The sequence below is a fragment of the Pieris rapae genome, chromosome 21 (assembly GCF_905147795.1).
Source record: "Pieris rapae chromosome 21, ilPieRapa1.1, whole genome shotgun sequence".
NCBI classification, from domain to species: Eukaryota; Metazoa; Arthropoda; class Insecta; order Lepidoptera; family Pieridae; genus Pieris; species Pieris rapae.
In genome coordinates this window covers 5,937,551-5,965,014 of record NC_059529.1, presented here as the reverse complement: position 1 = coordinate 5,965,014, position 27,464 = coordinate 5,937,551, and the positions used below count along the sequence as shown (strand labels likewise).

The window sequence follows — 27,464 nt, the reverse complement described above, 5'->3', positions numbered from 1 at the left end:
TAAAAAAAAGTGGCGGAGAGTTTATTGCCAGTTCTTTTCTTCAGTACGCCCTTGATTTGAGAACTGGCAGTAAATGTAAAATTAGAATCATTTAATGTATATTTCTTTTTTTGACGTTCATAAGTATACATTATGTTACCTATAATATGAATAAATGATTTTTGATTTCATTTGATTTGATATAGGTACCTATGCAAACATTATAAGATCGGGCTATAACCAAAATCACTCATTGTAGATTTTGATTTGGTCTAATTACGTGATGTTTGAATTACTATAGATGCGCAACCTCTGCGCCGCACCGGTGATTGCGTTTGTCACTAAAGCAGGCGCAGAGAGACACATGGGTGGAATTATGAATTTTGCTAGTCTACACGCTCTTAAACGACCCTAAGTCAAATTAGTTCGGAAATTGTTAATTAATGAGCTAGCAGTCACAATTTCACATAGTGGCGGTGCGAGCCAAAAAGTGCATTAATATGCGCTTAGTTGTGAAACGGACATCGAGGTGATACAGGATTACATTTCATATTACGCCTCGACGACCGATGATGACACTTACCCGCGGGTATGACTACCAACATACATTTAAGCTCGGGAAACATTGTGTGAATATATGCCATGGAGTGATCATACTTTTATGATCTGATTCACATGTCTGAACAAGTCGTTGTTAACAGAATTCACAATCACCAAATCTGCTTTTGCACTTTAGGACGGCGTTAAAAATTATATTCTATCGTTGCTATTATTTTAGTACGGTTCCCAAGTATTTTCAATCCAAGAAATTTCTACTAAATATAGGGATCGTGATCGTTTATGATTTTAAGCAACCACAGACTATTACATGTACTACTGTAAAAGACATATTTATAATTTCCACTACAGTTTTTCAAATGACAACACCGAAAACATAACATGGCTGCTTTAATTTGTTGGACGTTTGGAAATCGGTAGCATTCCGTTTTTCTTAATTTATTTAGGTTATATTGTGAATTTTGTTTTTAAACTCTAAATATCACTGTATTTCATGTAACATAATTAATTTCAAAAGTGTTGTGAGGTGCCAGGAGTTGTGTATAATGTTCCGCGTTGTTTCATGATACAAGGTAAGACTTGGTGACTGGACTAAGTTGTTATGACTATCCTAAAAATAAATATAATCAGGTAATTTCTTTAACTAGGTATCTGAAGTTATAATCATGGATTTCGGAAACCCACCACCGAATATGTCCATGCCGCCCCCTGGCATGGGAAATATGGGGCCTCCAATGGGTCCGCCGGGTCGAAACAATATTCGCCCTAACTTTAGGCCTTTCAACACATATCAGATGCGTTTTCCACCTCAAGGTCCACTCAATATGACACAAGATGATTTCGACGGTAAACGTTTGCGTAAATCTGTCATGCGTAAAACTGTAGATTATAACTCTTCTATTATTAAGGCTCTCGAATGTCGTGTTTGGCAGCGAGACTGGAGAGATAGGCATGTGTTGCAGCCGGATGCTATGTATACTCCTGACTTACTTCCTCCTCCATCTTACCCTGACAACCCTATTAATGCAGTTACCACTCGATTTGTTAAAACAGCAACAAACAAAATGAGATGTCCCATTTTCGCTGTTGCATGGACGCCCGAAGGACGGAGGTTAATAACAGGAGCTTCATCTGGTGAATTTACATTATGGAATGGATTGACATTTAACTTTGAAACAATACTACAAGCCCATGACTCTCCTGTAAGGTCTATGGTATGGTCGCATGGAGAAGGCTGGATGGTAACTGGAGACCATTCTGGCTTCATTAAGTATTGGCAAAGCAACATGAACAATGTTAAAATGTATCAGGCACACAAAGAGGCTGTGCGAGGAATAAGTTTTAGCCCTAGTGATTCAAAAATAGTTACATGTTCTGATGATGGTACACTACGAATATTTGACTTTTATAGATGTCAAGAAGAAAGAATCTTGCGAGGCCATGGTGCTGATGTGAAATGTGTCCAATGGCACCCAACTAAGGCTCTTATTGTATCTGGAAGCAAAGATAATCAACAACCTATAAAACTCTGGGATCCTAAGTCTGGAACAGCTCTATGTACTCTCCATGCACATAAATCAACAGTTATGGACTTAAAATGGAATGATAATGGGAATTGGCTCATAACAGCATCGAGAGATCATTTACTTAAATTATTTGATATAAGAAAACTAGGCACTGAATTACAAATATTTAGAGGGCACAAAAAAGAAGCATCCAGTGTGGTTTGGCATCCAACACACGAAGGATTATTTTGTTCTGGTGGGTCTGATGGAGCCATTTTGTTTTGGAATGTTGGCACTGATAAAGAAGTTGGTTGTATAGAAGGTGCACATGAATCAATTGTATGGACAATGGCTTGGCATCCTTTAGGTCACATATTGTGCTCCGGCTCAAATGACCACACATCAAAGTTTTGGACTCGAAATCGTCCAGGTGATCAGATGAGAGATAAATATAACTTAAATACATTACCACCAGGAGTGCAAGATGAAAGTGAAATAGAAGAACCTGGAACTATCCCTGGAATGGGACCTGAAGATACTGTGGAAATATTTTCAACCGACACTGATAAAATTATTCCTGGTTTAGATTTAGATACCACTCATATACCAATGGAGTTTGAAAAGAAAATAAAGAAAGTCCCATACAGTAAACCCATACCAAGAAACTTCCAGGCTCAATGGAACCATGGACCATCAATAGATGATTCATCTCCTGAAGCTTTGACTCAAGTGCTAGTAGAATCTGTGCCAGGGGCTGTGCCTCTACAACAGATACAACCTTCTGCTATTTTTGTATATGGAAAACTAATACCAGTTGAACCAGGTTCCAAACTTGAAAAAGCTATCTCAGAGGGTCCAATTGCATTAAAAAGGTACATAGCTACAGGGGAAATTGAAGAACTGCAAGAGATGATGCCACATCTAGAGGATGATGCAGATGATGAAAACTTTACACCATTTGAGTATCCAAGTAATGACCCTGAGACTGAAGAAACAGAGGGTGAAACTAAGGAAAAAGAGGATTATGAGGAGGAGCAGTATTATGATAATGAAATGGACACTAGCAGTCAGTTAAATCAGGATAAATTTAAGAAATTTGATAATGGCCCAGATATGGGTAAGATGATATCTATGAACAATATGCCCCCAATGATGGGACCACCAATAAATATGGGTATGCGGCCACCTATGGGACCACCCATGCATATGAGTCCAATGCATATGCGCCCTCCTCATATGGGTGGAATGCCACCAATGGGAAATATGCCTCCAATGGGCAACATGCCGCCAAGAGGAAATATGCCACCAATGGGCAATATGCCACCCATGGGTAATATGTCAATGAACAATATGCCACCTCGAACCCCTTACCAAGACAATGGTTACAATAAAGGTCAATATGATCAGTATAACCAGGAGAATGAGTATAATGAAGAGGAAAGTTATGACCAGGAATATGAAGAGGAGAATTACAATGAAGAAGGGGAAAATGAGGATTATAGACAGAACCAAAGGTGGGGAGGTTATAGAGGCAGGGGCATCGATAGGGGAAGGGGTCAGGATAGAGGTCAAGGCAGAGGGCGAGGTATGGATAGAGGAAGGGGACAGGATAGAGGGAGAGGACGAGGTGTCAACGGCTTCAGCGGTCGGGGCATTCGCGGTAGGGGTTCGCCTCGTGGTCCTAATTGGGGTCGTCGTGGGGGCTCTGTGAACCGATCCTTTCGGAGGGGCAACAAACAACCGAACTAAGTAAATACTAAGTCACCTCCAGACTTCAGATTATTGACTCCAGTGTAAGTGTAATAGCAATGTTGCGGTGAATGAATCTGAAATGAATTAATGTTGTATATAATTTTGACGGCTTCTATTTTGTTTTTAATACGCTAAGACATAATAAATATTATGTAAAAAAAAATATTCTTTAGTTTTACCCTCAGGCCTCAATGTATGCTGCATGGTGAGTTGAATTGTTTTTATTTGTATTCTTTCAACTGTTGATGGTATTTTCAATGTGTCTTTTTTTAATGTCAGGTAACTGTCTCCAAAGATGCAGCGAAGAGAATTGAAGAAAGAAAATTGGCGACAACATTATCAGGGATTCAGGAAGAAGACTTGAGTGGAAGAAATTTCATCACATTTATAGTAAGAACCTGGAATTTTTTGATTATGTCAATAAAGATATTAAAAAAAACATCCCCTATACCTTTAGATTTACAAAGAGGTTTTAGTCAAATAAAGATTACTAAAAAAGAAATCAAGAGCATCCTATTCCTCTCTTTACCCAAGTCAGTACCATCATATTATTGGTATGTCATATTGTGTATTTTTGGTTTATGTATATGTACAAAATTTTCATATAATTTATATTATAGCAATGAAATTCTTTGTAAATTGTTAAACTGTTTTAAGGCTAATTTGAAATAAAAATATTTTATTCGTCACAATGATTTGGTAGATAATTCACGTATTTTAAACTAAATTTCGTTACAGTCAACAATTTCTTTATATTAAAAATATCACGTACTGACACCTGTTCCCAACCTATCTGCTCTTAAATCAAAATTTTGTCGCAGATATTAAATAAGCATATTATAAATGTAGCAATAAATTGATAGAATTAAAAGGGGTTTCATTTATCGCCCTCTACCTAAATAAAGAGAGATTGAGAAATAAAATGTAGTTTTCATTTTATATATAATTTTTTTATTACCCACAGTTGGCTGTAGTTACCTTAACAATGTTTCCATTGTTACAGATGGAGGCGGTAAAATGGCTGGCGTTTATCACTGTGTGCTCGGCAAGCCAATACGACAGTGGAGGTGAAAAAAATGGCTTGACTGAAAACGAAAATTCTACTGTACGCCTTGAGCCGATAGAAGGCACGCCCAACTTCAGACTAATCAAGCCAGAGAAAGCCACTCAGTGGTTCCCGGAAAGAGAAATTAAACTCGACAGTTGTGTGCGCAAATCCCGATGTGAAGCGCTTAATAGAACCACCTGTCTCGGAGTGAAGTTGCCATACAATAAAACGAGTGTGCGTCTAACATTCTACGATACACAATATAAAATACAGAATCAACTGGAGTTGTATCGTGAGCTTATAAATGTGCCAAAATGCTGGGCGGTTATACAGCCACTGTTGTGTGCTACGCTAATGCCGAACTGTGAAAGAATTAATGGTCAGGATATGGTGTATCTGCCCTCGTATGAAATGTGCAAGATTACAATGGAGCCCTGTGCTATTTTGTACAATACCTCGTACTTTCCGTCCTTTCTTAAATGTAATGTTACCCTGTTCCCGTCGAAGTGTGATAATGCTGCTCGCGAGATGAAGTTCAATACGACAGGGAAATGCCTGCCGCCCCTCATTCATACTGATAAAAATGTGCATTTTTATGAAGGTAAACTAATTTATACCTTTCTGTTTCTGTATGTTTCATGGTAATATAGACGACATCACTATCATGACATGTTTATTTTGTCACACATCCGATAATATAATTGAGATATTTTTTTGTAATAACTTTATCTTTCATATGGTTTTAATAATAATAGTATTAGGTACCAGAAGTCTTTAAGGTTTTTTCCTATACAAAGTTTGTAGTACGTGGCATGGCTTAGGTATGTGCCAACATTTATGAGATAATAATGCAAGCATCATCAGTATAGAATGAAAATAATTAAACCCTTCATAGATTTCAAGTGTACAATGGTTATAGTCTTGTTGCCAAATTAACGCCATCTATTTACTTGGGTAGGTATCTCCGGCTGTGGTCTTCCATGCAGGGATCCCCTGTATACAGAAGATGAACACCAACAAATCCACAGGCTTGTAGCCTGGGGAGCCTCTGCCTGTCTCGCCCTGAACCTTCTCACCGTAGCCACTTTTCTGATAGACTGGCGGAGCGCCAATAAATACCCAGCGCTAGTGATATTTTACATCAATGTTTGCTTCGCCGTTGCGTCGATGGGGTATGAGTTTTATAATTAAAATATGTATTTGTTTTGTTCATTGATTTATTTTTAGGTATATACGTTTCTTATGTGTCCTCGTTTTCTGACTTTTTTACTTTACAACATCAGGGTTGAAAGCCTAGTACTAACACTGTTCTGTAATCGATTCCTTCTGGCTCCAGAGATAGCTAGCATCTCTCTATTTGGATTATTATTTGATTGGCATGTTCATACAGCTAGAAATCTATATTTAGCTTCCTAATGCCTACCTTAATAATACCTTTTAGTAGGTATCAACATGGAACATTTGCTAAGCTCCAGAGACTTCAGTTTTCTGGAGTAAATAGTCTAGGTTTTTCTGTGTATAAACCTCTCGAGTTCTTAATAAACACATAAACAATAGGGGGTTTGATTGTAGTGTATGAAAATTAAAGGTTGTATATTTTGTATGGTGTATCAAAGAAAAGTAAATACAAAAGATTCTAAAAAATAATACATTTTTTTGGTGTGGACACCCCTACATATATAGGGATTACTTAGAGAATCGGTTGAGCCGTTTCTGAAAATGTTTATATTAGATAGAGCATATTGTAACTCTATTATCTCTAATGAACATTATTTCTACTTCCAGTTGGCTAGTACAATTTGGTGTGGGGTCCAGGGATGATATTGTCTGCTCAAAAGATGGAACGATTCGCCAGGGCGAGCCATCAGCAGAGGAAAATCTATCTTGTGTGGTAGTTTTTGTACTGGTAAGTTACATACAATGTACCTGCCTCAACACACATTCATAGACAGACAGTCTGATTATCTTGACAAGTTAACATAAAGTATAGATTTCAAATGGATTCCTTGATTGTTTGAAGATAACAAAAGTATGCTTTAGCGAAAAGATCTAATGCACAAACACATTTTTTTATATATAAAGCTTATAAATATAAAGCTTTATGACTCTATTAATAAATAATTGTTTCACCCTTACAAGACCTTGTACAGAAAAACCTACCTTATTTTAACCAATGGTCTCTTTATATTTTTTTACATGGCTTAAACTTCACTTGTTAAAAAAAATGCTACAAAAAATATAACAAAGGATGATTGAAATGTTTTTTTAAATAAATGACAATTTATTGTTTATTTTAGGTGTACTATTTCATGATGGCGGCGTGTGTTTGGTTCGTGATATTTACATACGCGTGGCACATGAGCTTCCGGGCGTTAGGTATGTTTTACTAATTAGATTAAGCTAATTCAACTAGGCTGCAACTAAAATATAATAAATCATTATTTATGTACTTACTAAAAACTGTTATATTAATCTTATATAAACTAGTTACTAATGATTTTATATCTATTTAAAAAATTTGTCTTGTTTTATGCGTTAGTTATGTTACAGTTAATAAACTTGTATAATATAGATAACTGTATATTGAATTACACTATTCTCTATGTTTATGTCATGTATAAAGATGTAGTGTGCTATATTTTACTGGCCTCATATACTTCCATGCACAAAAATGAATTATTTCTATTTGGATTTTTCTAAATAATATAGATAAATTACTAGTCTTTCGTCTCAATGACAAATTGTGTTTATACTGTGCTGCTAATAATAGTCTCAAAAGTCAGCAAGGCTTTCTAAAATAACATATTAATTTTTTGCAGTAATCCTCGAAAATACATTTTGTTTACAAGCATAGATAATGTGTGGGTAATATGTGTAAAAAAGTAATTATAATTACTGTTGACGTAATCACCAAATAAAAAAATCATAGGCCCCCCTCTACCCTATAGTGCTTACGTAATACTTAAACGGCCTTTTAGTTGAAACGATGAAATCAGACTACTTTTCATGTTGTTGATAAGTGTATTTTTTTTTCAGGAAAAATCCAAGATCGAATAGACAAAAAAGCGGCCTATTTTCACTTAGTGGCGTGGTCTTTACCGCTTATACTCACAATCGCAACGATGGCCATCGGTGAAGTCGACGGCAGTAGTATCACCGGAGTATGCTTCGTGGGTTATGTGAATCATGCTATGAGAGGTGGTTTGCTTTTGGCACCTTTGTTTGTGGTTCTCATATTGGGAGGATATTTCCTTTTGAGAGGTGAGTAATATCTAAAATTTATTTATTTATTTATTCACACTTCATTGCTAGAAAGAAACACAAATAACACAATATATATAAATTACAAGGGATGCAACGGGCGGCCTTATCGCTAACAAGCGATCTCTTCCAGGCAACCCGAGTAAGAAAAGAAAACAATAAATAAAAAAAAATGATGAGTGCAAGAAGTGCATAACCAGAAGTTATATAAAAAACAAAATATATTTATATTAATCTATATGTAGAACCTTAATCTAGAGAAAATAAAAAAAAACAATATTAATAACTAACTAAAACTAAAATGTCTTTTATATTAAGGTTTTGCTAACAGAATATAAAATGCGTTTCTTGAATATGAATAAACATCTATACTAGCGTCTAATCCCGGCTTTGAACGGGCGAAAATATTTTTTTTTAACATTATTGTTACCCAAGGTTAACATTTTTAAATTAAAATTTTATTATATATTAATTAAAGTTTTATTAATCAGTGATAACGTAGCATTCAAATGTTGAAGGAAAAGAAATCGGTCCAGTATTTTTGAGTAAATTCGGTACAAACATATAGACAAGCTTACATACAAATCTTTCTTTTTTATAATATAGAAGTATAGAAGAGCGAACTTTGGACCGCCTTTTTCTTAGCCTAACTTTTAAGAAGCTATATAATATTAGGAACATTTTGTTGTGCAACCCCATACATATTGTTAGGTTTACTCGAATAAACCTTAATAATTAATATTTTTTTCTCCATAAATTTTGCTATTTGTAAATTCAGATTGTTCAACTATAAATACCGTATGATCTGATTTTTTTAAAAGTACCACGGAATTGATACAGAAAATAAGATTAAGGGTTGTAGCACTGCTAAAAATATTATTTAAAAATGCTTCAAAAGCGTGTCTTTTATTTCAGGTGTAGTTTCCCTAGTAGCAGTGCGAGTGTCGAGCCGAGATGTTATATCTCCTCGGGCAGCGAACAAGATTCGTCAGACCATAACCCGTTGTTCCCTAACCGCTACTTTGGTAGCCGTATTCATTTGCGTCACCTTCGCCTGTCACGTCTACGAGTTCAGGAATGCGGAATCCTGGAAGGAGGCCTTTAAAAGGAATATTATGTGAGTTATTTTACTGTTGTGTATGTTAGTTATGTCAACTATGTATTTGTGTGTTGTTCCCACGAGAGTGCGTGATACTATTTCAGCATGCCTCCTGCTGATAGAGGATCTAAGACTATCTGAGACAAATCTTTGTTTTTGAAGTGAAACTTCTTTAGAATCGTTGTGATTTCAAACCGGATGCAACGAAAAAGCGACAGTAAAAAGAGACAGAAACATTAATTCATATGATTTTACGTGGGAGAAAATGAGATAGATAAACTTCTTTCGAATCGTCGTGATTTCAAACCGGATGCAGCGGTAAAGAGAGACAGAAACATCAATTCATCATATGATTTAACGTGGGAGAAAATGAGATAGCAGGCATTATACAGCCTCTCTTTACTGCCGCTTTTTCATTTGATCGAATTTCAAACTTTCGATGTTTTAGTTTTTCCCAAATTAAAAATTTATATTAAACTTATAAATTAAAATTTATCATTAAAATATACTGTTTTAAAAGAACACACACATTTAGATAATGGAAAATGATTAATTTATATATGATTAATAATAAAAAAAATGTTTTTGAAGGTTTCACTTCTACCATGTGTGAATTGCACATATGTTTTTTTTTTTATTTAATTTATTATTAATTCCGAAAGACATTATGTGGAACATGGTGTAATGGTAGCAGCAAGGGCTGCAACTCCTTAGCTGCTACACAAACTTTGTGTAAAACAAAAAAAAAAAGAGTGGCGAAAAGTTTATTGCCAGTTCTTCTCTTCCGTTCTACGCATTTATGTATATATCTTTTATGACGTTCATAAGTGTACATTGTGTATAAATGATTTTTACTTTGGCTGTTGAGCTTATTTAAGAGCTTCGGGGTTTTTGGATAATTTTAGCTATTACTATTACAGCTATTACTTAAATATATAAAAAAAATCCTGTGGAAATAATATTTTTAAAGATATTTGAACGTTATGCGTAGTAGATGCCTTGTCAATAAGTAGCACGCTTCATGGATTTGAACACGAAATCCTTAAACCTTTTGTAAATGTTTTTTTAATGTGTTGTGATTTGTTAAATAGTTGCCGCCTCGAAGCCCTAAAAGAACCAGAAAAGGAATGTTCGAACGGCGCTCGGCCATCGGTATCAGTTCTTCAACTGCGTCTCTTGTGTTGTTTCGCTGCTGGCGCTCTGATGGCTTCGTGGACGTGGACTCCGGCTGCAGCCGCCGCCTGGCGACGGTATATGGCCAAGTGAGTACTAGACGACGATTTGGCAATTATGCCCAAATAGCCAGACAATTTCACCAACATCATCTTGATGGCTGGAAATCGAATTGAATCAAGTTCGAATTGATTGACGTGGAATAAGTGATACCTAGATGATCTTGTTCCAAAAAAAAAAAAAAATGTTCCACAGTCCGTTTCACAAGGCATTTTCTTTTGTGAACTGGCAAACTGTGGAATCGACTCCCTGTGGGAGTTCTCTGAGAGATACGAACTCCAATTATTCAAAATTCGAGCGTACTTCTCCCTTAAAGTTCGGCAACGCACCCACTAAAAACGGGTGTCTATTTTTGGGCGTCTCGCAAGATCGTTGGCCCCCCTTTTGTATAAAAACTCGTAATTAAATGAAATTGTGAACTAGCTTTGAATAAGCAAAGACAATTTTTAAGCATTTATTAGGTTGCCGTACCACTGTTAAATTCTATCTTGAACACACATTTATCCATGTCACAGTGTTCCATCTAGTTATTAACTTACAGAAAATCTCATCAAATAATGGCAATTTAGATTTTTTAAATTAGTGTATAAAGAAAGATGTTAAATTTAACTGATCTATACTCTACTATATCATAGTTTCTCACTACATCTCAAGCTTGGGATGTAATTTGTCAGTAAATTATATTATTAATATCAATTAGTAAAAGTCGTTAATTTAAACAAAATTAGCATAGTAATTTACAGAGACTGTATCAGTCTCAGCTTGTCAAGTTGTGTTAATAAATATAATCCGGCTTGAAGGACCATAAATAAGTCAGGATTACTTCTATCTGAGGAGTTGGTCAAACTCTATATTATAATAATTAAGCCTTGATTATACTTTAAAACATCACCATTTACTAAAGAATTACCCAAAAATTTATACAAATATTATAATTTTATATGTTTTTTATTTAATAATTACTTCCAGAAAATGCGGGTGTTCGGTAGAAGCGGAAATGACGCGTCGCGCGCAAAAACACGAGCTGATAGCGCGTGCGTACAAACGCAGGAATGAATTCATGACACGCGGAAGGCTCTCCATCTCCTTGGGAGGCTCTCGACAGGACCCTGTGGGACTTTGCCTGGATCATACATCGCCCATTGACTGCCCGGATGATGCAAAACATGAAAGGTATCTTCAAGGCTTTCTTGAGTTAAGACATGCTAATGTAACTGACAAATTCAATTCGACTTAGGGTCCTTCAAGAAGAGAGCGTACCAATTCTTAAAAGGCCGGCAATGCACTCGCGAGCCCTCATGGGCGGCGGTATCACTTAAAATCAGGTGAGCCGCCTGCCCGTTTGCCCCCTTTTCTATAAAAAAAAATACTGACAGGCCTTTTTTTAAATATGAGATTTTTAGCTATTATAATAATCTTCAATATAAAATTCTTTATAGAAAGGTCTTTATGATTACTTTAATACAATTTTTTAAGGAATATGACAGCTGAGAATAAGATGTCTTAATCTGGTAAATATGTCATACAGCAAGAAACCTAAATATGTCAAGTTTGCATTGAATCATGCTGAAGTATTAAATTAATTTTGGATACTTTTGGATAATTATTGATTTGTCTCGTTAATTTGATTTCAGTGGTGAGCTGTCTTCATCATGGGCAGCTAATCTGCCGCGTTTTGTGCGCAGACGGGATGCGTTAGTTTTGCCGACGCACGCACATCATTCGCTCAGCTCCACGCCGGATCGACGGAATTCACAAGTAAATATGTTTTTATTTTATATCATAATTTAGTATATTTACATTATGTTTAACCTAGATGTTCTTTGAATAATTGTGATGTGAATGATGTAGGAAACTGTTTATCTACGTTCTAAAAAGAAACATACTTAAACCATTGCTACTTCTATAACCTAGAAGTCCTGGGTTCTATTTCTATTTTAGTCTGATAGGCCGTGAAGCCTAATACACTTACGTCAAAAAGGATTAATTAATAAATTTAAAAAAAATTCATAATGTAAAGAAAATTATTATTCTTAATTAATAAAAATTATTTTGGTTTATAAACTAAATCTCCAAAATCAATTTATATTTATGTAATATTGCAGTATCTAAATGTTATTCATATATTTCAGGACTCCCAAATCAGCATCAGCCTTCGTCATTACTCCGTGGAGTCCAGACGTAACTCTCTCGACAGTCAGCTGTCTGTCAAAATCGCCGAAATGAAGACCAAAGTGGGTAGACGCAGGACCAAACATACAAAAACTAAGCGAAAGAGCCGAACGCCGAGAAAGGAAAGCACGCCATCTCTCGAGAGCCAGATAAGTCGATATTGGCTTAAGGCGGTAGCCAATAATGATCCTTCTAGGGAGGAGGTAAAGTTCAGTTTTGATTGATGCAAGAATTGCAATTTGCATTTCTGATGGGAGCGGTTAAAATATTTCGAATCGTATCCCAATTTTTTTAGTGTATTTACTATGGAAATATGTAAACAGGCAATTTTTATTGAAGCCGTAGGCCGTTTCTTTAGCTGGGGCTGTTAAATATTTTTGTAACATAAAAAATACAGTGACGAATCAATTTTACGCGAATAATTCGTTAATCCGAATGCATTTTATAAAATATATCAATGTAATTTATCTTTGATAATTTGATAAAAAATATTTTTATAGTCATCATATTTAATGTATGATTCATTTTTTGCATATTGATAGGCATTTTCAGAATTCGAGACCGCATTCAAAATCAGTTAAATCAATGCAATGTGATTACGTTAATTTTAACGAAAAGGAAAATCTATGTAACTCTGAAAGACTTTCTGATATGAATTTGAAAATGTTATAGTAGAAAATCTACTTAAGTTAGTGGTTAGGGCAAGATTCAAAGACAATTGTTAGTGCTAAAACCACTCTGAATCTTAACTGTATGAAATGAGTCAATGAAAAACAATTTCAGCACACCATAGTTATTTGGTTTTTTACCTATTGATATCTGTGAAATTCAGAAATCAAGCAAATTTAGATATTGAAAACATTACATTTAATTTAAACAGTGAAAAATATAAAATCCTAAAAGTATTTTTGTAGTTTTTTAATATCAAAGAATGTGAATTCTGATTTTTAGATTATAAGTATAAAGTACAAATAACAATTCGACTTTACCTCTCTCAGTGATTTAGCAGAAATAAAATATTTTTATAAGCATTGTATATTGTAATTAAGGAAATAACCAGCAAATTGATATTTTACCATTTATCAAAGACTGATATTGAATCTCGACAATAATCATGACATACTCTTTACATGCATTTATTTTTTATATCGATTTAAATATAAATCAGTGTCATTCAATTGTTTTAAAAATCTCATTAGTACTCATTCTAATTTTATTGTGTATGATAAATTATATTATTGTTATATACACAAATACTAAAATTTAGTTTTTATGAATCAGGAGGTTAAAGGTAGGATAGCGTAATGTATGTGTTCTTTCTTAACACATATTTCGTTCCTTCCTTTCCTTTTCAATTAAATATTTAACTAAAATAATTTTGTTCTTGGCAAAATATTTATATAAACACCTTAATTATTATATAAATTTACCTCTTTCAACTCATTTCATTCAACTGTTTGGATGAAATACTAGAATAATAATTGAGTCGTTGATGGTAATTTAAATTACTTTGATAGTAATTTAAATTACTTTGATGATCATCAATGTTCAACTGTGTTTCTAACTAAGAAATTAAAAGTTATTACTTCAAGTAAAGTTATTAACTTCTATTCTTATTTATCAAGATGCTTTTAAACTTATAGCAGTTGTAGAAAGACGTAAATTTGCGTTTAATTCCACCTTATATTATTTAAGTTTAGTTATAATTAGTTAATGAAACAGTTGTACCAATTATAAAACTTTATAGGCGAATGAATAATCAAATGCTGTGCCATATAGGCTATATTTTGAAGTGACTGATTTTTAAATTGTATTAAGTTTTGAAATGTCATATGAGCATTCGTAAAGATAGGTTGTGATTCATTTATTTTGTGGATAAAATACTTTTTGAAAATCCAAATTGAAACAACTATTTTGTATTAGGGTTATACAAGTCTGTGCTAGCTTTAAATTTTTATCTTTACACCTTATATGTAAGTTTTGTATAATAAACACCCAAGTCAGTAACATTGTTTTATTTTTTCATACACTACTTTAAAAGGAGTTTTTGTTTAAATATCTGAATTAAAATAGTTTGAATGAAAAGTAGTTTTTTTGATGAACACAAAATGAGGTTAAAAGTTTTTACTCATGGTAACATATTTCGTAAATCATTAAAAAAAGTTCAGTGTTTATTAACACTCCTATGTCATGTGGGTAAGATTACTTGTTTATAATATCAAAAGTGGGTTGTGACAAAATTTGCCTAATATTTTTTTAAATAATGAGTTATGTACAAATATAATTTAATTTAAAAGCTTTGTAAGATATTAAGGGTATCCTACTGTATTAAAAAAACCAATAAGATTCACCGTTTATTGAAACAAAAGCTTTAAGTACAAGTTTAATAACAGTAAATAAAAGACGATCTACCTATTTAATATAGGTAATATTTTAACTACTAAAATTCACAATGGAATGAGATGCAAAATCAATGTAAAAGACAAAACTTCAATTTAATTCTCGTGGAACAAACAGAAAAGGTGATGTGTACTTAAAGAGCAATGTTTGTATCAAGAGAATTAAATTGCGGTAATTAAACTAGAAAACAAAAGGAACAATTTAAAAATATGCTTATTTATTATTCTAATCACAGGCACAGCTTCGTGGCAAGAATAAATGTAAACACTGTGGACGGCGAACTATGCTAAATAGACTAAATTACATGCAAAACAATAATAAATAAAATAAAAGATCTGAAACAAGTCAAGCTTAATCTAGGTCAAATTGCACGAATAGGAATGCATTTCTTTGGCTCTTAAAAATAAATTCGATTAAGCCCTGAAAACAAATTTAAAAATAAATACTGCACTAGTACACTAGTACATGCAAATAAGTAGTATCACACACTGCAGTCTATGTTAATCTTGCTTTTCTTATATTTTTCTTCTCGGCTTCGGTGAAACCCAGGATATTTTCGATGGCGTTCAGGTGTCCTTGATGGTTTTCCGGGTCGGTAAGGAAGTAGTATATCGCCGATTTTAGGAATTGTAGCGTAACTTCCGGGTCAACATTAGACTTGGCGCCCTTTTGTGACTCAACGATACGACGGTACATTGCCTGTGGAAAAAGTTCAGTTTTAACATTGTAAAAACTCAGAAAAATCAGAACCAAACTAAAGAAACAAATTTTTATGAAGGTTCTGAATCATTGTTAATTATATAAATAACAATAATATGGATGACGGGAGTCTGAGCTTATGAACTAGTAGCGTTCATTTACAAACAATAAATTATATACTAGGAATATAACAAAACTATAATTAACATAGTATACAATGCTATATTTTATTATTAAATTAATATATCTAGCTACAGTCTACTGCAAGGTACTATGACAACTAAATTCTAGAAATTATCTAAAGATATTTTAAAGACATTCAATTGTCATATTTCCATGCTTACAAAAGAACAGACTAAAAAAACTACACTACAAAAAATTATTCATGATTAATACCTTAATCTTTCACCAAGTACCCAATAACCAAATGAGGCTGTTTCAAAAAGCATGCAAAGCTAATAAAAAATATTAATTTAAGCATGTTAGTGCCTTAACCAAAAAAAATTACCTCATTAATTTCATGGGCACATTTAAAAAAATAATGTACCTCTGTAAAAGTACACATAAAAGAAATGTGCTAAAGCATAAAGGAATATAAAACAAGTGATCCGATTTCTCTCTATGAATCCAACCTTTCTCGCTCCTAGGACCCATAAAGAAACAGCCTCCTTTGCACTTAGAAGTACTTGTGATGCTGTTCTGTCCGTTGCGAATGCTGTATCCTGTAATGCACTACAGTTTAAAGCGGGTCCAGTTAATGCAACTACGGGTTGTTTATGAAAGACAACTCAGGAATTGTTAAAAGCTTAAACTACATTGTCTCAAGATATTTCCCTAACCTAACGACAAGTTTGGTATTGGGATGTGTAAGTATTTTTTAATTAAAAAAGGTTTGTCAAAATGTTAGTGTAGCCAACAGTTTATTTTAGAAGTCCATAAAAATTTGAATCTCTATGTGTAAAGAAATTCCAATAATCAATACAATGATTAAGGTTCATTATGAGAAATAAACATGCTATAACCCAGAGCTTCAGATTAACATACCTATGAGATCCATATATCAAGCAATGAATCTCATAATTTATTGGCAATCACTGAAATGAAATTATAAATGAAGATGTTAGTTTAAAGTGATGAAAGACTGCAAATATAGCTAAAGAATTTGAACTTACTCGGACGTTTTCGAGCTCATTCTGCGTAATCTGTAGCTGCTCTAGGAGCTCTTCAACTGACACTCGGCTCAACTGATTCTGAGATCCTTCACCATCAACTTCCTGAAATTGAAAACAGATGTTTCATGAAAAAAGTGAATACTTGTGGCATTCAGAATCAAAACAATTTTATTTGTATTCGTTTTCCAGTAAGCCATATTATCCCTGTTGTGGATAAAATATAAAATCCAGCATGTAATCATCGCTTAGCTAGGTTCCAAATATTTAATTAAATTCTTAAAATATATTATATGTATTTATTATATTATATACTAAACTGTGATATTTTTAGAGGCTAATCAAATATATAGAAGTATATTTGGTTCAATAATGGTGAAATTACAAAATAATAATGGACACCTCACTAACCTTGTCAAACTGAAACTTAGCTGCTTCCATACCCTTATTATACATTTGCAGGTACATAGCTCGTTGGCGATTCTCCTCATCCTGTAACTGCCGGCTGGCTTCCTCTAACTGCTTTTCTAGAACATGGATCCGTTCCTTGGCCTGTTCATGATTTGGCAGTAATTCACAGTATCTTGTATTAACATCTGCTAACTTCTGCAAGAGCGCTTCAACCTTGTCATTATGTGCTTTCTTCATTTCCTGAGTTTCACCCACATGAGCCCTCATTACATCTTCTATTTTCTTTTCATAAAATGATATTAAACTACGTCTTTCTTCATCGCTGTCTAGTGATTCAGTCATGCAGGATGCATCATGCATTAACATATGAACAGATTCTTTAGAGTGCAATGAAGAGTTTGTTAAGTCATCAAAGTGCCCCGAGTCTGTAAAGGACCCCTGCATTTCATTCCGACATCTGGTTGGTGTACTGTGGTCTTTGAAGGGACTGTCCACGACATCATAAGATCTACAAGTATCTTTAAATCTGACACTTTGCTCCTCAATACCCTCTTCATTTTCTCTTACAGTAACAATTTCACTTGAGTTTGATTTCTCATCTGGGGAAAACACTGAAGCTTTATAAAGCCGTAGTTCAACAACTTCTTTTGTTAGTTGAAATATTTCACTGTCCTTCTTATCCAAGTCCTTCTTAGCTTGGCTCAATAGGCTTTTTAGCCGTCGGATTTGCTTTTGTGCGCGTTGTGTTGGTGTAAGGTATTCTTCTCCAGCTAGACCAGCATGTGATGAACAATGCAACACATAACGCATGGACCTGCCACTGAATGTTGTACCATTAAATGGTGCGTACCCGGCATCGATCGAGGCTGCCGTCGCTGCGCTACCATAACTATGCAACGAATCATCATCTGGTAAATCCTCTGGAGACCCAGGGGGAGTATTAGCAGAATCAGTCATACTCAACTTTCTATCAAGACAGTCCTGCATTTTTAAACAGGACTTTTTGGGTCTGATTTGAGAATTTGCATGAAACGACTGTAAAAAGAAAACATTTAGGTTAGGCAAGTATATTTTCAAATGTAGAACCGTAAGTGAAGCAAAAAGCTGTAGCCGAAATAGGTAATTAGATATGTATGTCAATGAACCCTTTGCGTCGGTCGACGGCTTGTTTGCGAGTTTGCGGAGATGCAACTGCATTTCTTTGTACCATATTGTAGCATGCAAAATGTTGTTTACTTACTTGACTTCGAGGACGATGGCTGAGCTCAGGTAATCTGGAACCATCGCTTCGCTTTGAATTTCCGTTTTCCGTGATTATTGGAATATATTTTCTAGCTAATAAAGGAGAGCGCTGCACCATTTTCTCACCGCGCAGCCGCAGTGAAGCGGTTCTACGGAAATTACCGATATTTCCCGCGCCAAAAACGTCGTCTTGGAACTCGGCAATTCTTCGTGTATTATTTCTGCTCATCATTTATTATTTTTTTACATTGACGAAGCGTCCTGTAACAGTTAGTGAAAATACCAAAATGTAACTACATGAAAAAAATTACAAATAAAATCACGTTTTGTCAATCTGCACTCTGCAGTTCAATAAAAATAAACTAAGCAAAATTTGACGGTGCCACGAACTAAAAAGAAATTACGAAACAGAGTAAAGAAATATTGTATAATAATATCTAATACAGATTATTTATACTATCGATTTTTCTTACTTATTCTTTCTCACTTCATCAAATTATTTTGTTACTTTATACCTACAACACCTTTACACCTTAAAAATATTGCAAAAAATTTAGATTTATGTAATACCGATCTATTTTACTTTACTTGATTGTTGACAATAAATCACTTATCGATTTGCGATAGCCGCCGATATTACAGGTATTATCAATTTCGAATTTTCAACTGAATAAATAATATGGACCATAGATGTCGCAATTTGGGAATCAGTAAACGATTTATATTATTTCAATAGTGTATCTTCACTTATTAATTTTGTTTTAAACTTAAAGGTAAAACAAATTTTAAATTTCTTCATTGAAATGTAAAATAATTTTCTTAAATGAATAATCCATACAGAAAAGTAAATTTCATAAAATAATGACTCAATACCGTCCGTAACGAAACATTTCAAGGTTATTTCTTTGTTACGCCGGTTATTAGGTTGTTTCATTTCTACAATGCTAAGAGTATAAAATGTGAATAAAATATAATACTTTTATTTATTATTCAGTGGACTTGGTTTTGTAAACTGTAACATGCAGTAATAATATGTTGCGTATCGGGTACGCCGGAATAGGAATTTGTTATAATAACTACATAAAATAAATAAACAAGATTATCTTATTATATTAAACTATAACAATTTACTTTATATATACAACATTATTAAAATTGATTAATCTGTGACCTTTTTTATTCAAATAAACTTGACATACATAATTTGATAATTACGTAAAATTACTTATAATGTACATTTCTAGCGTAAACAAAAGACTATAGCGTTTTGTTGTTTTGTAATAACCTCTTAATGATATATGACTTGCTAAAGCCAAGATATAGTTCTTATATGTTATATAAATATGTATTGCACCTAGATATAATCCATCCTCATAGTGAAAGTCGTTTGTTACATGTTTTATTTATGTTTAAATAAAGAAAATGAAATAATAACCCAGTGGCGCTAAAACCCTATATGGTTGCATCATTTTCTTTATTTTTCTATAGGCAAGTAGGTTCCTTCTCCACCTGACCCGTATAGCTTTTTAGATATCGAACAAGTAATTTTTATTTGCGCACATGGAAATTAATCCATTTATACAAGCGGACATTCTGAATTACCATTTTGATTAAAGACGAACACTCGAACGATGAGGACACCACTGGCCATAATAAGCATTAAAAACAAATTCATTCCCGTTACCCACGAATATTCCCAGGAATTCCACGGGAAATAGTAGCAGTGGACCCGTTTCGGATACGTCTGCAAAGTTTTTAGGTCGATCGAGTCTATTGCAAGAACAGCAGACAACGGTGTGATATATTTGTCTTTTTATGTTATTTTTATTATTGTCATGTAACTGTAAAGTTTTTAATGAGAATAAACTGCTTTAAACCTAAACATCTTTAAATTCAAGACACTCGTACAATTGTCCGAAAAATTTGCTGTTTTCTTGGACGCAAAAAGTTTCGTGAATAATTTCATGTTGAAACCTTTTACGTTAACAGCATCAAAAGTATTATTTGTATGTTTCATCCCTTAATAAAACCCCCTCAGCTGAATTCACGCACAAACATTGCCGAACAATGGCTGGTCGTATTAGTAATTTTACGTTAGTTTTGTACGGTTCGTTTGTTTCAACATTGGCGTTACAAGTCGTTACACAATCGGAGCTTCTCACAGAACGAAGAATGAAATACAGAATACATGTTTTTGCCCGCATACAACACTGTTACGTAATAGAACAATGGTTTAATTCGATTTCATCACCGCAAATCAATGCATTTTCGCACATTTGAGTGCGGTTTTGTATTCGACAAATTGGTTTTATCGTAAGCGATGATTAATCTTTTGTCAAGCCCAGTTCAAGAATTTTCTTTTTCTTTGTTTGGAGCTAAATAAAAGTCAGTTCCATTGACTTCGACAGTCTGAAACAAACATTTTAAAATACGGAAGACGGGTCAGAATAATACATTTTACATGAACACCTAGATCAGTTAAACTACGAAAACATTATCTACTTTTTAGTAAAGTTTTATGAAGAAATCCCCATTTGGAGCTTAAAACTTAAACAATAATAACAAAAAGGTTCTATGTCTCTGATATGCATCTTTAGAAAAGAGTTTCGTTATAAAATACATTTTTATTCGTCTATAACCTAAAACACATAATAATCTTACTTCCTTCTAACATAACCGAGTCAGCTAAACCACAGAATGAAATATTATCTAGTACTTTGAGGTTGAACCAAAGTAGGTTAAGCCTGAGGACAAATGCATCAAGGCTGATTATATGCTTATTAAGTACTACTATTTTTTTGTATAGACATAATCTAAGTTGTTTTCACTAGTCACGCAAGAATACACCAAAAACTTTATTTAACGTAATTAATATTTCTTCATATCCTTTGTAGAAATTAAATTCTGTGTCTTGATTTGTAAACAAAATTAAAATCAGTACATCATTCTTCATTCCTTTGTTCATCCCTAACACAGGTTCTAGAACTTAAAGGGATGCACTAAAATGTAGATTTAATACTATTTACTTAATAAAGGAAATTTTTGTTTTGTTTTGTTTTTATTCCATTCTCATGGCACAATTTTTTTAAATTTATGCTAAAAAATATTTTATTTAATTTAAAAAGAATTAGTGGCACTACTCAATTTTTAGGTTCAGATTTCTGTATCAATTTCATGATCATTTGTCAATCTTATAGGCGAGTAGGTGATCAGCCATCTGTGCCTAACACATGCCGTTGACTGGGTCTCAGGCTAGCCGGTTTCCTCACGATGTTTTTCTTTACCATTCAATTGAATCTTACATATTATACAAAATCCAGTGATAAAGAGGTACCTACGATGCATGATTAAGCCACCACTGCTAATCACGGCACACTGCATGTTTATTTAAAATTGGTCTGTCAACAGATTTCCCCTTAACTTGTATATCAAAACGAATGTAATGTAACTTAACCTATAACTAACATTTCTAGCCTTTAATTCTCCACTAAACAGCTCATCTTGGTATTATGTGGGGTGGGTAAATAACAGTGCCTACAGCCAAGAATGAAGCTTTAACAGATACAGATATACCTACACTTTAGCGTTATTTACTATTTATCCAAATACTAATAATAAATAAATATACTTCTGCGACCCAAAACCCCCTGTGTGAACACCTACTTATACCACCTTATACTTATACCGCACATAACGGAAATAGAAGTAGATATCTGTGGTCCCACTGGTTATTTATTATATGTGTACCGATTTATGTAAGGTATTGTTACAAAATACGAACATCCAAAGCCACAAGAGCTGGCCGAATATTATTCAAAATTCCTGTGAAATAAAGCAAAGCGGTACTATGTTCACCATTATGAAAACATTCGTACTTTAAACCTCCTTCGTATGAATTTTGTTTTTTTGTTCACCTGTTATAGAAATGAGACTTATTATTTGCCAGCAACTGCCAAAAACCATAGAGAACGTAATATAGAAAAGAAAACAGTCATACTTTAAACCTCCTTCGTATGAATTTTGTTTTTTTGTTCACCTGTTATAGAAACAATTGGGAACATGAGCCTAGAAGTGATACTACAACGATACATTTATTTAACTCGTCTCGCACCGTTCTAAGAAAGAAATCGCTCGATTTCTCGACACGTTTTCTTAGGGTAGAAAGGATGGACGTATGTATGTCTTATTCGTGTTTGTTACATAAAGTAATATTGTAATGATTTCTTAGCTAAATCTACTACTAGATGCATAATAAAGATAATCCAAGAGCAATATTGGTTTTATTAAACATTAAGAATTTAATAGTAATAAGTTATAACACGTATCACCACGTCGTCTGTCGTTCCAGCTGCCTTCTGAAGTAATTTCAAATAAGACTCAAGAGAACAACGTACCAATTCTTAGAAGGCCTGCATTCACGAGTCCTCTGGCATTGAGAGTGCCCATGGGCTGTTCTATAAAATAAGCAATTGATAGTTTGTATCTTGTATTTTGTTAGTATGTATTTTGTACCCTTGTATTTTTACTATACATAGCTTTAGGACTAACTATCTAACGAATTTTTTATGGCTTTCCCGGCCATACGCCAAGAGATTATTTTGTTTGGTGAATTATCGATTTACACTACAAAAATACAAATACTGTGTTACAAAATTATACAATTTGCTCGAAATGAGATTTTTTAATTATAAAACTGTACTGACGTTTCTCGATCATTGAACGTTTCGTAAATTTATGGATTTTAAAAAACCTGTCAAAATCTGAACGTAATTTATTTATAAATAGATTTCTCTATTCAGTCAAATCAAATCAAGCACGACTAATTAACTCAATTAAAAGTAATTAATAATGAGATTTTAATTAGCATTATTAAAAGTGATTTCCACATCTGTGGCTCATTTGTTTTTTGCTTAGACAATGTGCCATGTATAATTCCAGGCAAGAGAAAACTTCGCTCCGTGAAATGTCTGTTTATTTCGGAAAAGTATGTCAATTATTATTTACCTTGAATTATATTGACGTTTAAGCCAACGTTAAACGTTTTCAACTTTTAAAAAGTTGAAAACGTTTAGTTAGAAGATACATATATGGTATATTTATCTGTCTATAATATAACAAATAAAAAAATAACGGGACAAAAATAAGTTTTTGTTAATTTGTCTCTGTTTAAAAAAAAAATATCCCCTTTTTTGTAAAAACCATATTGATTTTTTTGCACTCCTAACAATAGTATATTTAAGCCGTGATGGTCACTGACAAATGGGTACTTTACTTAAAACCAAGCACTATGACACTGTTATTTTCTGTTAATTAGACGCTAATACATTTTAGGGATCTATATGAGTGATTTTATTCTCGTACATACAATTTAAATAACATCATTATAAACCTACATTTAAAATGCAATCACAGTAATAATATTGTTAAGTTGGTAGTTTTGCGTGTGTTTATTAAGCGAAACTGCCATTAAGCTACTTTGATACTTATCAAACGATTATCTAAATTATAGTTGCAAACAAGAACTGTCACTAACAAGATACTTTGTTTTATTTTCTTAATTGGAAAGCCGGAACTTAACTTTTAATTAAAAAACGAGACAAAGTCAAATATGATTTTGGCAGTAGTCATAGTTCACTGATTATCACCTATATTGTCTATGGGGCCATTGATAGATTAATCCCCGGAAAATAATGATCGCACTGCATGAAGGAATCATACTTCTTTAATGAAACGGAATCACACTGCTGGCCTGAAGGACATAGACAACTCAGCTCGTTGGTGAATGTATTTTATTTTATTTTATTGATAAAAAGCTTGCCAATTCTTGGCACACGTTTACATCGCTAAAAAAAACACTAAATACAATTTTAAATGTGACAAGCACTTATAGGCAAACATGACATACACGAAGAGAACTTATATTAAACAACACAAAACAACTATTTGACAAAACAAAAAAAACACTAGTAAAAAAAACTTAAGGAACTAAACAAAAATCGATTTCAATGTGTGAGGTAAGCAACTATGGATATCCAGACCTAGCTCGTAGCTAATGTAGCTCAACCTGAAGAAAGGTTTTACCACGACTAGCGTAAAATCCTTCTGCGATGAAATGTGTGAATTGGTTTTGGGATTCTTGAAGCCACCATTGATTCCCAGAAGGCTTATTAATCTTTACAGCATAAAGATCTCAAGGCTAGGGTCAATGTACCTTCGGACACCATGACGACTATGGTTATAGTCTAATATCCGTAGCAAGATTTCGTAATTATTACTTTGAATTACCATGGTTTATAATGGCGTCTTGAACCAGACAATATTAAACAATTACAACGGATTGGACGTTCATAAAAAAAATAAGTAAATGAGCTTATTGCTTCATTAAAGTTGTCCTCTTTTTTTAATAAACCGTGAACACAAAGTGCAGATAGATTTATATGAAAGATTGTTGATTAAAAAAAACGACGGGTGCCGGCAGAAGTGAAAACTTGAATTTTAATATTTTGGAATGGTTAGAGAATCATTTTGCACGTATTGTTTTAATTCTCAGTATAAAAGTACTATCATTTATGTAGTAGAATACAATAATTATTTATTGCGCTATCGTACAAATGACAATTTATGTTACATTAAATACGCCGCGCCAGCTGTCTACGCCATTCTTCTTACGAATTTTCTATCAGGTCACGGTTCCTGACGCAAGTTTAAAATTTTTTACCCATTCCAAAGCAAAAGAAGTTTTCTTCTTGTTTCTTACTTCAAAAATTGTGATGAAATACCAATGAAATCAAAATGTGCAATGACTGAAATGAATAACGAATCGAATTATGATTACATTGTTTTACCGTACGTTTAGCGATATTCAAACGATAAACTTCGATAAGAGAATTATATTGAGAGTACAATAATGGAGAAATAAAATAACCTGTGTAGCAAAATAATGTTTTGTATTTTTATAGAAACCAACGAACTATGTAGGTATTTCTTCGATACCAGGGTAAGGTAACTTTTGATATCTTTTGATTAACTAGTTTAGATAGCAGATTATAAAAATTGCATATTCAGATTGATAAAAGAATTATGTAAAATTGAAAATTGTATATAATTTAGAAACAACTTCACATTTACATACGTCTCGGAATCAGCCTTAGCTATGTTGAAAATTCGCAGCCGTTTGTATAATATTCATAATTGAAATTTGCAATAAAATTGCGAAATTAATTACATACATTTAAATCACCTAATAATAATAATAAACCAGAATATATAGTTTTTGAATTTTATTGGTAAACAGAATTTGATTAGAATAGCGATCAATATGGTACATCGTCTTGGATATAAAATCTTTTTATTTAAACCTCTTTAGTTAATATTTTTTTCTAAAATAGGGTTTTTTACAGTATTTACTTTTCTAGTATTTCAACAATTCACGTGAATGTTATTTTTAATAAGAAATAAGTATCTCAAAACGTAACTCTGTTTTAATTAAATATTCCCTTTTTGTATCGTACCTTGTCTAATCGTATATGTATTAATATTTGTATAAATTATTATGAACAGCATTTTAAATTATTAAAAAAATATATTTACTAACAATAATTACATAATACAGATAAATTCGTGATGCAGACATAACATAGTATAGTAATGCTTAAATACTACAAACCAAACGTGTTTTTAAATAACAATGCACTAATTTTTAGAACGTAAACCACGCGCAACATTTGCAACTTTAAATTTATATCAAGGTTATTACATCCGTTTAACTATAATTTTATTTAAATTTTAAAATTTAATTTAAAATTACAAAACTAGTTTGATTTTTTTTATTTTCAAAAATATTTCCTTTTAATATTTATTAAAAAAAAATATACTGTGTATAGAATTGCTTCACATTTTGCGTGAAACGATTGAAATATTTCTTGCTAAATTAACAGCAGTTGTGTAACGGAACGCGGTTACGAATATTCCATTAATAAACGATATTTTTACAAATCAAAGTAAACTTTAAAGTTAATATTTTTTTTACTTACATATATTAGCGCCGTGAACGATATCCAAAACAATCAAATCTGTCAAATTCAAAACACATCATCACAGATTAAAATAAAGTTCGTACAATTCGTTCGCGCATAGTTCGATTTTAAACATCGCAAATTACATAGAGTATACCTTTCGCGGTAACTTTTACACTATGAATGTTGCGAGTTGGCGCGCTTCGTGTCACGCTAAACGCTCCCGTATCGCAACTTCGTACCAACACAGTACAACTGTGATGGAGAGCTCCGAAAAAAATGGTATCAAATGTCAATTACTTGTTACAGTTACACAAATTATATTGCTTGTTACGTCACAAAATGCGCGCACTGCAGTTGAACCTTACGTGGTTAAAGAGACACTGAGCGCCATCTTTTGGTTCGTGACTATTATTAATATGCTCCGTTGGCACGCCAATAGTTCTAGTCTAAATTTTGAGCTTGTGCTGCTTAGAAATTATTCTTTTAATACATACATACCAACAAAAAAATAAAAAAGTCACCGTTTGAGATTTAATTTATCATATTTTTCTTGTACGTGTACTATTTATAATATTTACATAATTTCATTTAGCTTAGTGGATCACGTCGTCTTTTAAAAACTTAGGTTTGATTTCCAGTGAAATAATAATTGTTTCGGGTTAGGAAAGACAAATAGTCTATGAAACGGAAATTCAATCATTAATACTCGTTTAATGATCTTCGTATGATGCCTGTATCCTTTCCTCGAATGTTACAAAGTATGTATGTAACACATAATTGTGGACCAAGAACTATTATTTATAGCATGTGAATATAACGTAATAACTATACACATCAATTTCAAATTATACCTTACAATGGTTTGAAATTGCGCAACGTAAAAACTCTTTTGTAAAAAACTGACGATGAAAAAGTAAA

General features: G+C 33.1%; 3 protein-coding genes across 7 annotated transcripts; 2 read left to right on the top strand and 1 right to left on the bottom strand.

Annotated features, from left to right (window-relative positions):
- The first annotated feature begins 977 nt into the window (after window positions 1-977).
- Window positions 978-14,614, top strand: LOC111003648 (protein smoothened). Of its 2 annotated transcripts, none has more exons than XM_045632841.1 (11): window positions 978-1,109; window positions 4,798-5,443; window positions 5,801-6,014; window positions 6,628-6,748; window positions 7,140-7,218; window positions 7,879-8,103; window positions 9,019-9,220; window positions 10,294-10,464; window positions 11,405-11,608; window positions 12,070-12,193; window positions 12,568-14,614. In XM_045632841.1, exons 2-11 carry the CDS (start codon window positions 4,798-4,800, stop codon window positions 12,829-12,831), a joined length of 2,250 nt encoding a protein of 749 aa, XP_045488797.1. In that variant the 5' UTR covers window positions 978-1,109; the 3' UTR covers window positions 12,832-14,614. The 2 variants fall into 2 exon arrangements, with proteins under 2 accessions (XP_045488797.1, XP_045488796.1); XM_045632840.1 differs by lacking the exon at window positions 978-1,109 and adding an exon at window positions 4,065-4,184.
- LOC111003637 (pre-mRNA 3' end processing protein WDR33) lies at window positions 981-3,927 on the top strand. Its single transcript, XM_022274269.2, has 2 exons — window positions 981-1,109; window positions 1,185-3,927. Exon 2 carries the CDS (start codon window positions 1,203-1,205, stop codon window positions 3,789-3,791), a length of 2,589 nt encoding a protein of 862 aa, XP_022129961.2. The 5' UTR covers window positions 981-1,109; window positions 1,185-1,202; the 3' UTR covers window positions 3,792-3,927.
- Window positions 14,615-14,948: 334 nt separating the features above from the next.
- On the bottom strand, window positions 14,949-26,856 carry LOC111003799 (EH domain-containing and endocytosis protein 1). Of its 4 annotated transcripts, none has more exons than XM_022274490.2 (6): window positions 26,562-26,856; window positions 18,527-18,789; window positions 17,287-18,321; window positions 16,879-16,980; window positions 16,339-16,428; window positions 14,949-15,706 (listed from the first exon to the last, which is right to left on the bottom strand). In XM_022274490.2, exons 2-6 carry the CDS (start codon window positions 18,758-18,760, stop codon window positions 15,503-15,505), a joined length of 1,665 nt encoding a protein of 554 aa, XP_022130182.1. In that variant the 5' UTR covers window positions 18,761-18,789; window positions 26,562-26,856; the 3' UTR covers window positions 14,949-15,502. The 4 variants fall into 4 exon arrangements, with proteins under 4 accessions (XP_022130182.1, XP_045488857.1, XP_045488856.1 ...); XM_045632901.1 differs by lacking the exon at window positions 26,562-26,856 and adding an exon at window positions 19,061-19,128; XM_045632900.1 differs by lacking the exon at window positions 26,562-26,856 and adding an exon at window positions 19,002-19,020.
- Between the last annotated feature and the right edge of the window lie 608 nt (window positions 26,857-27,464).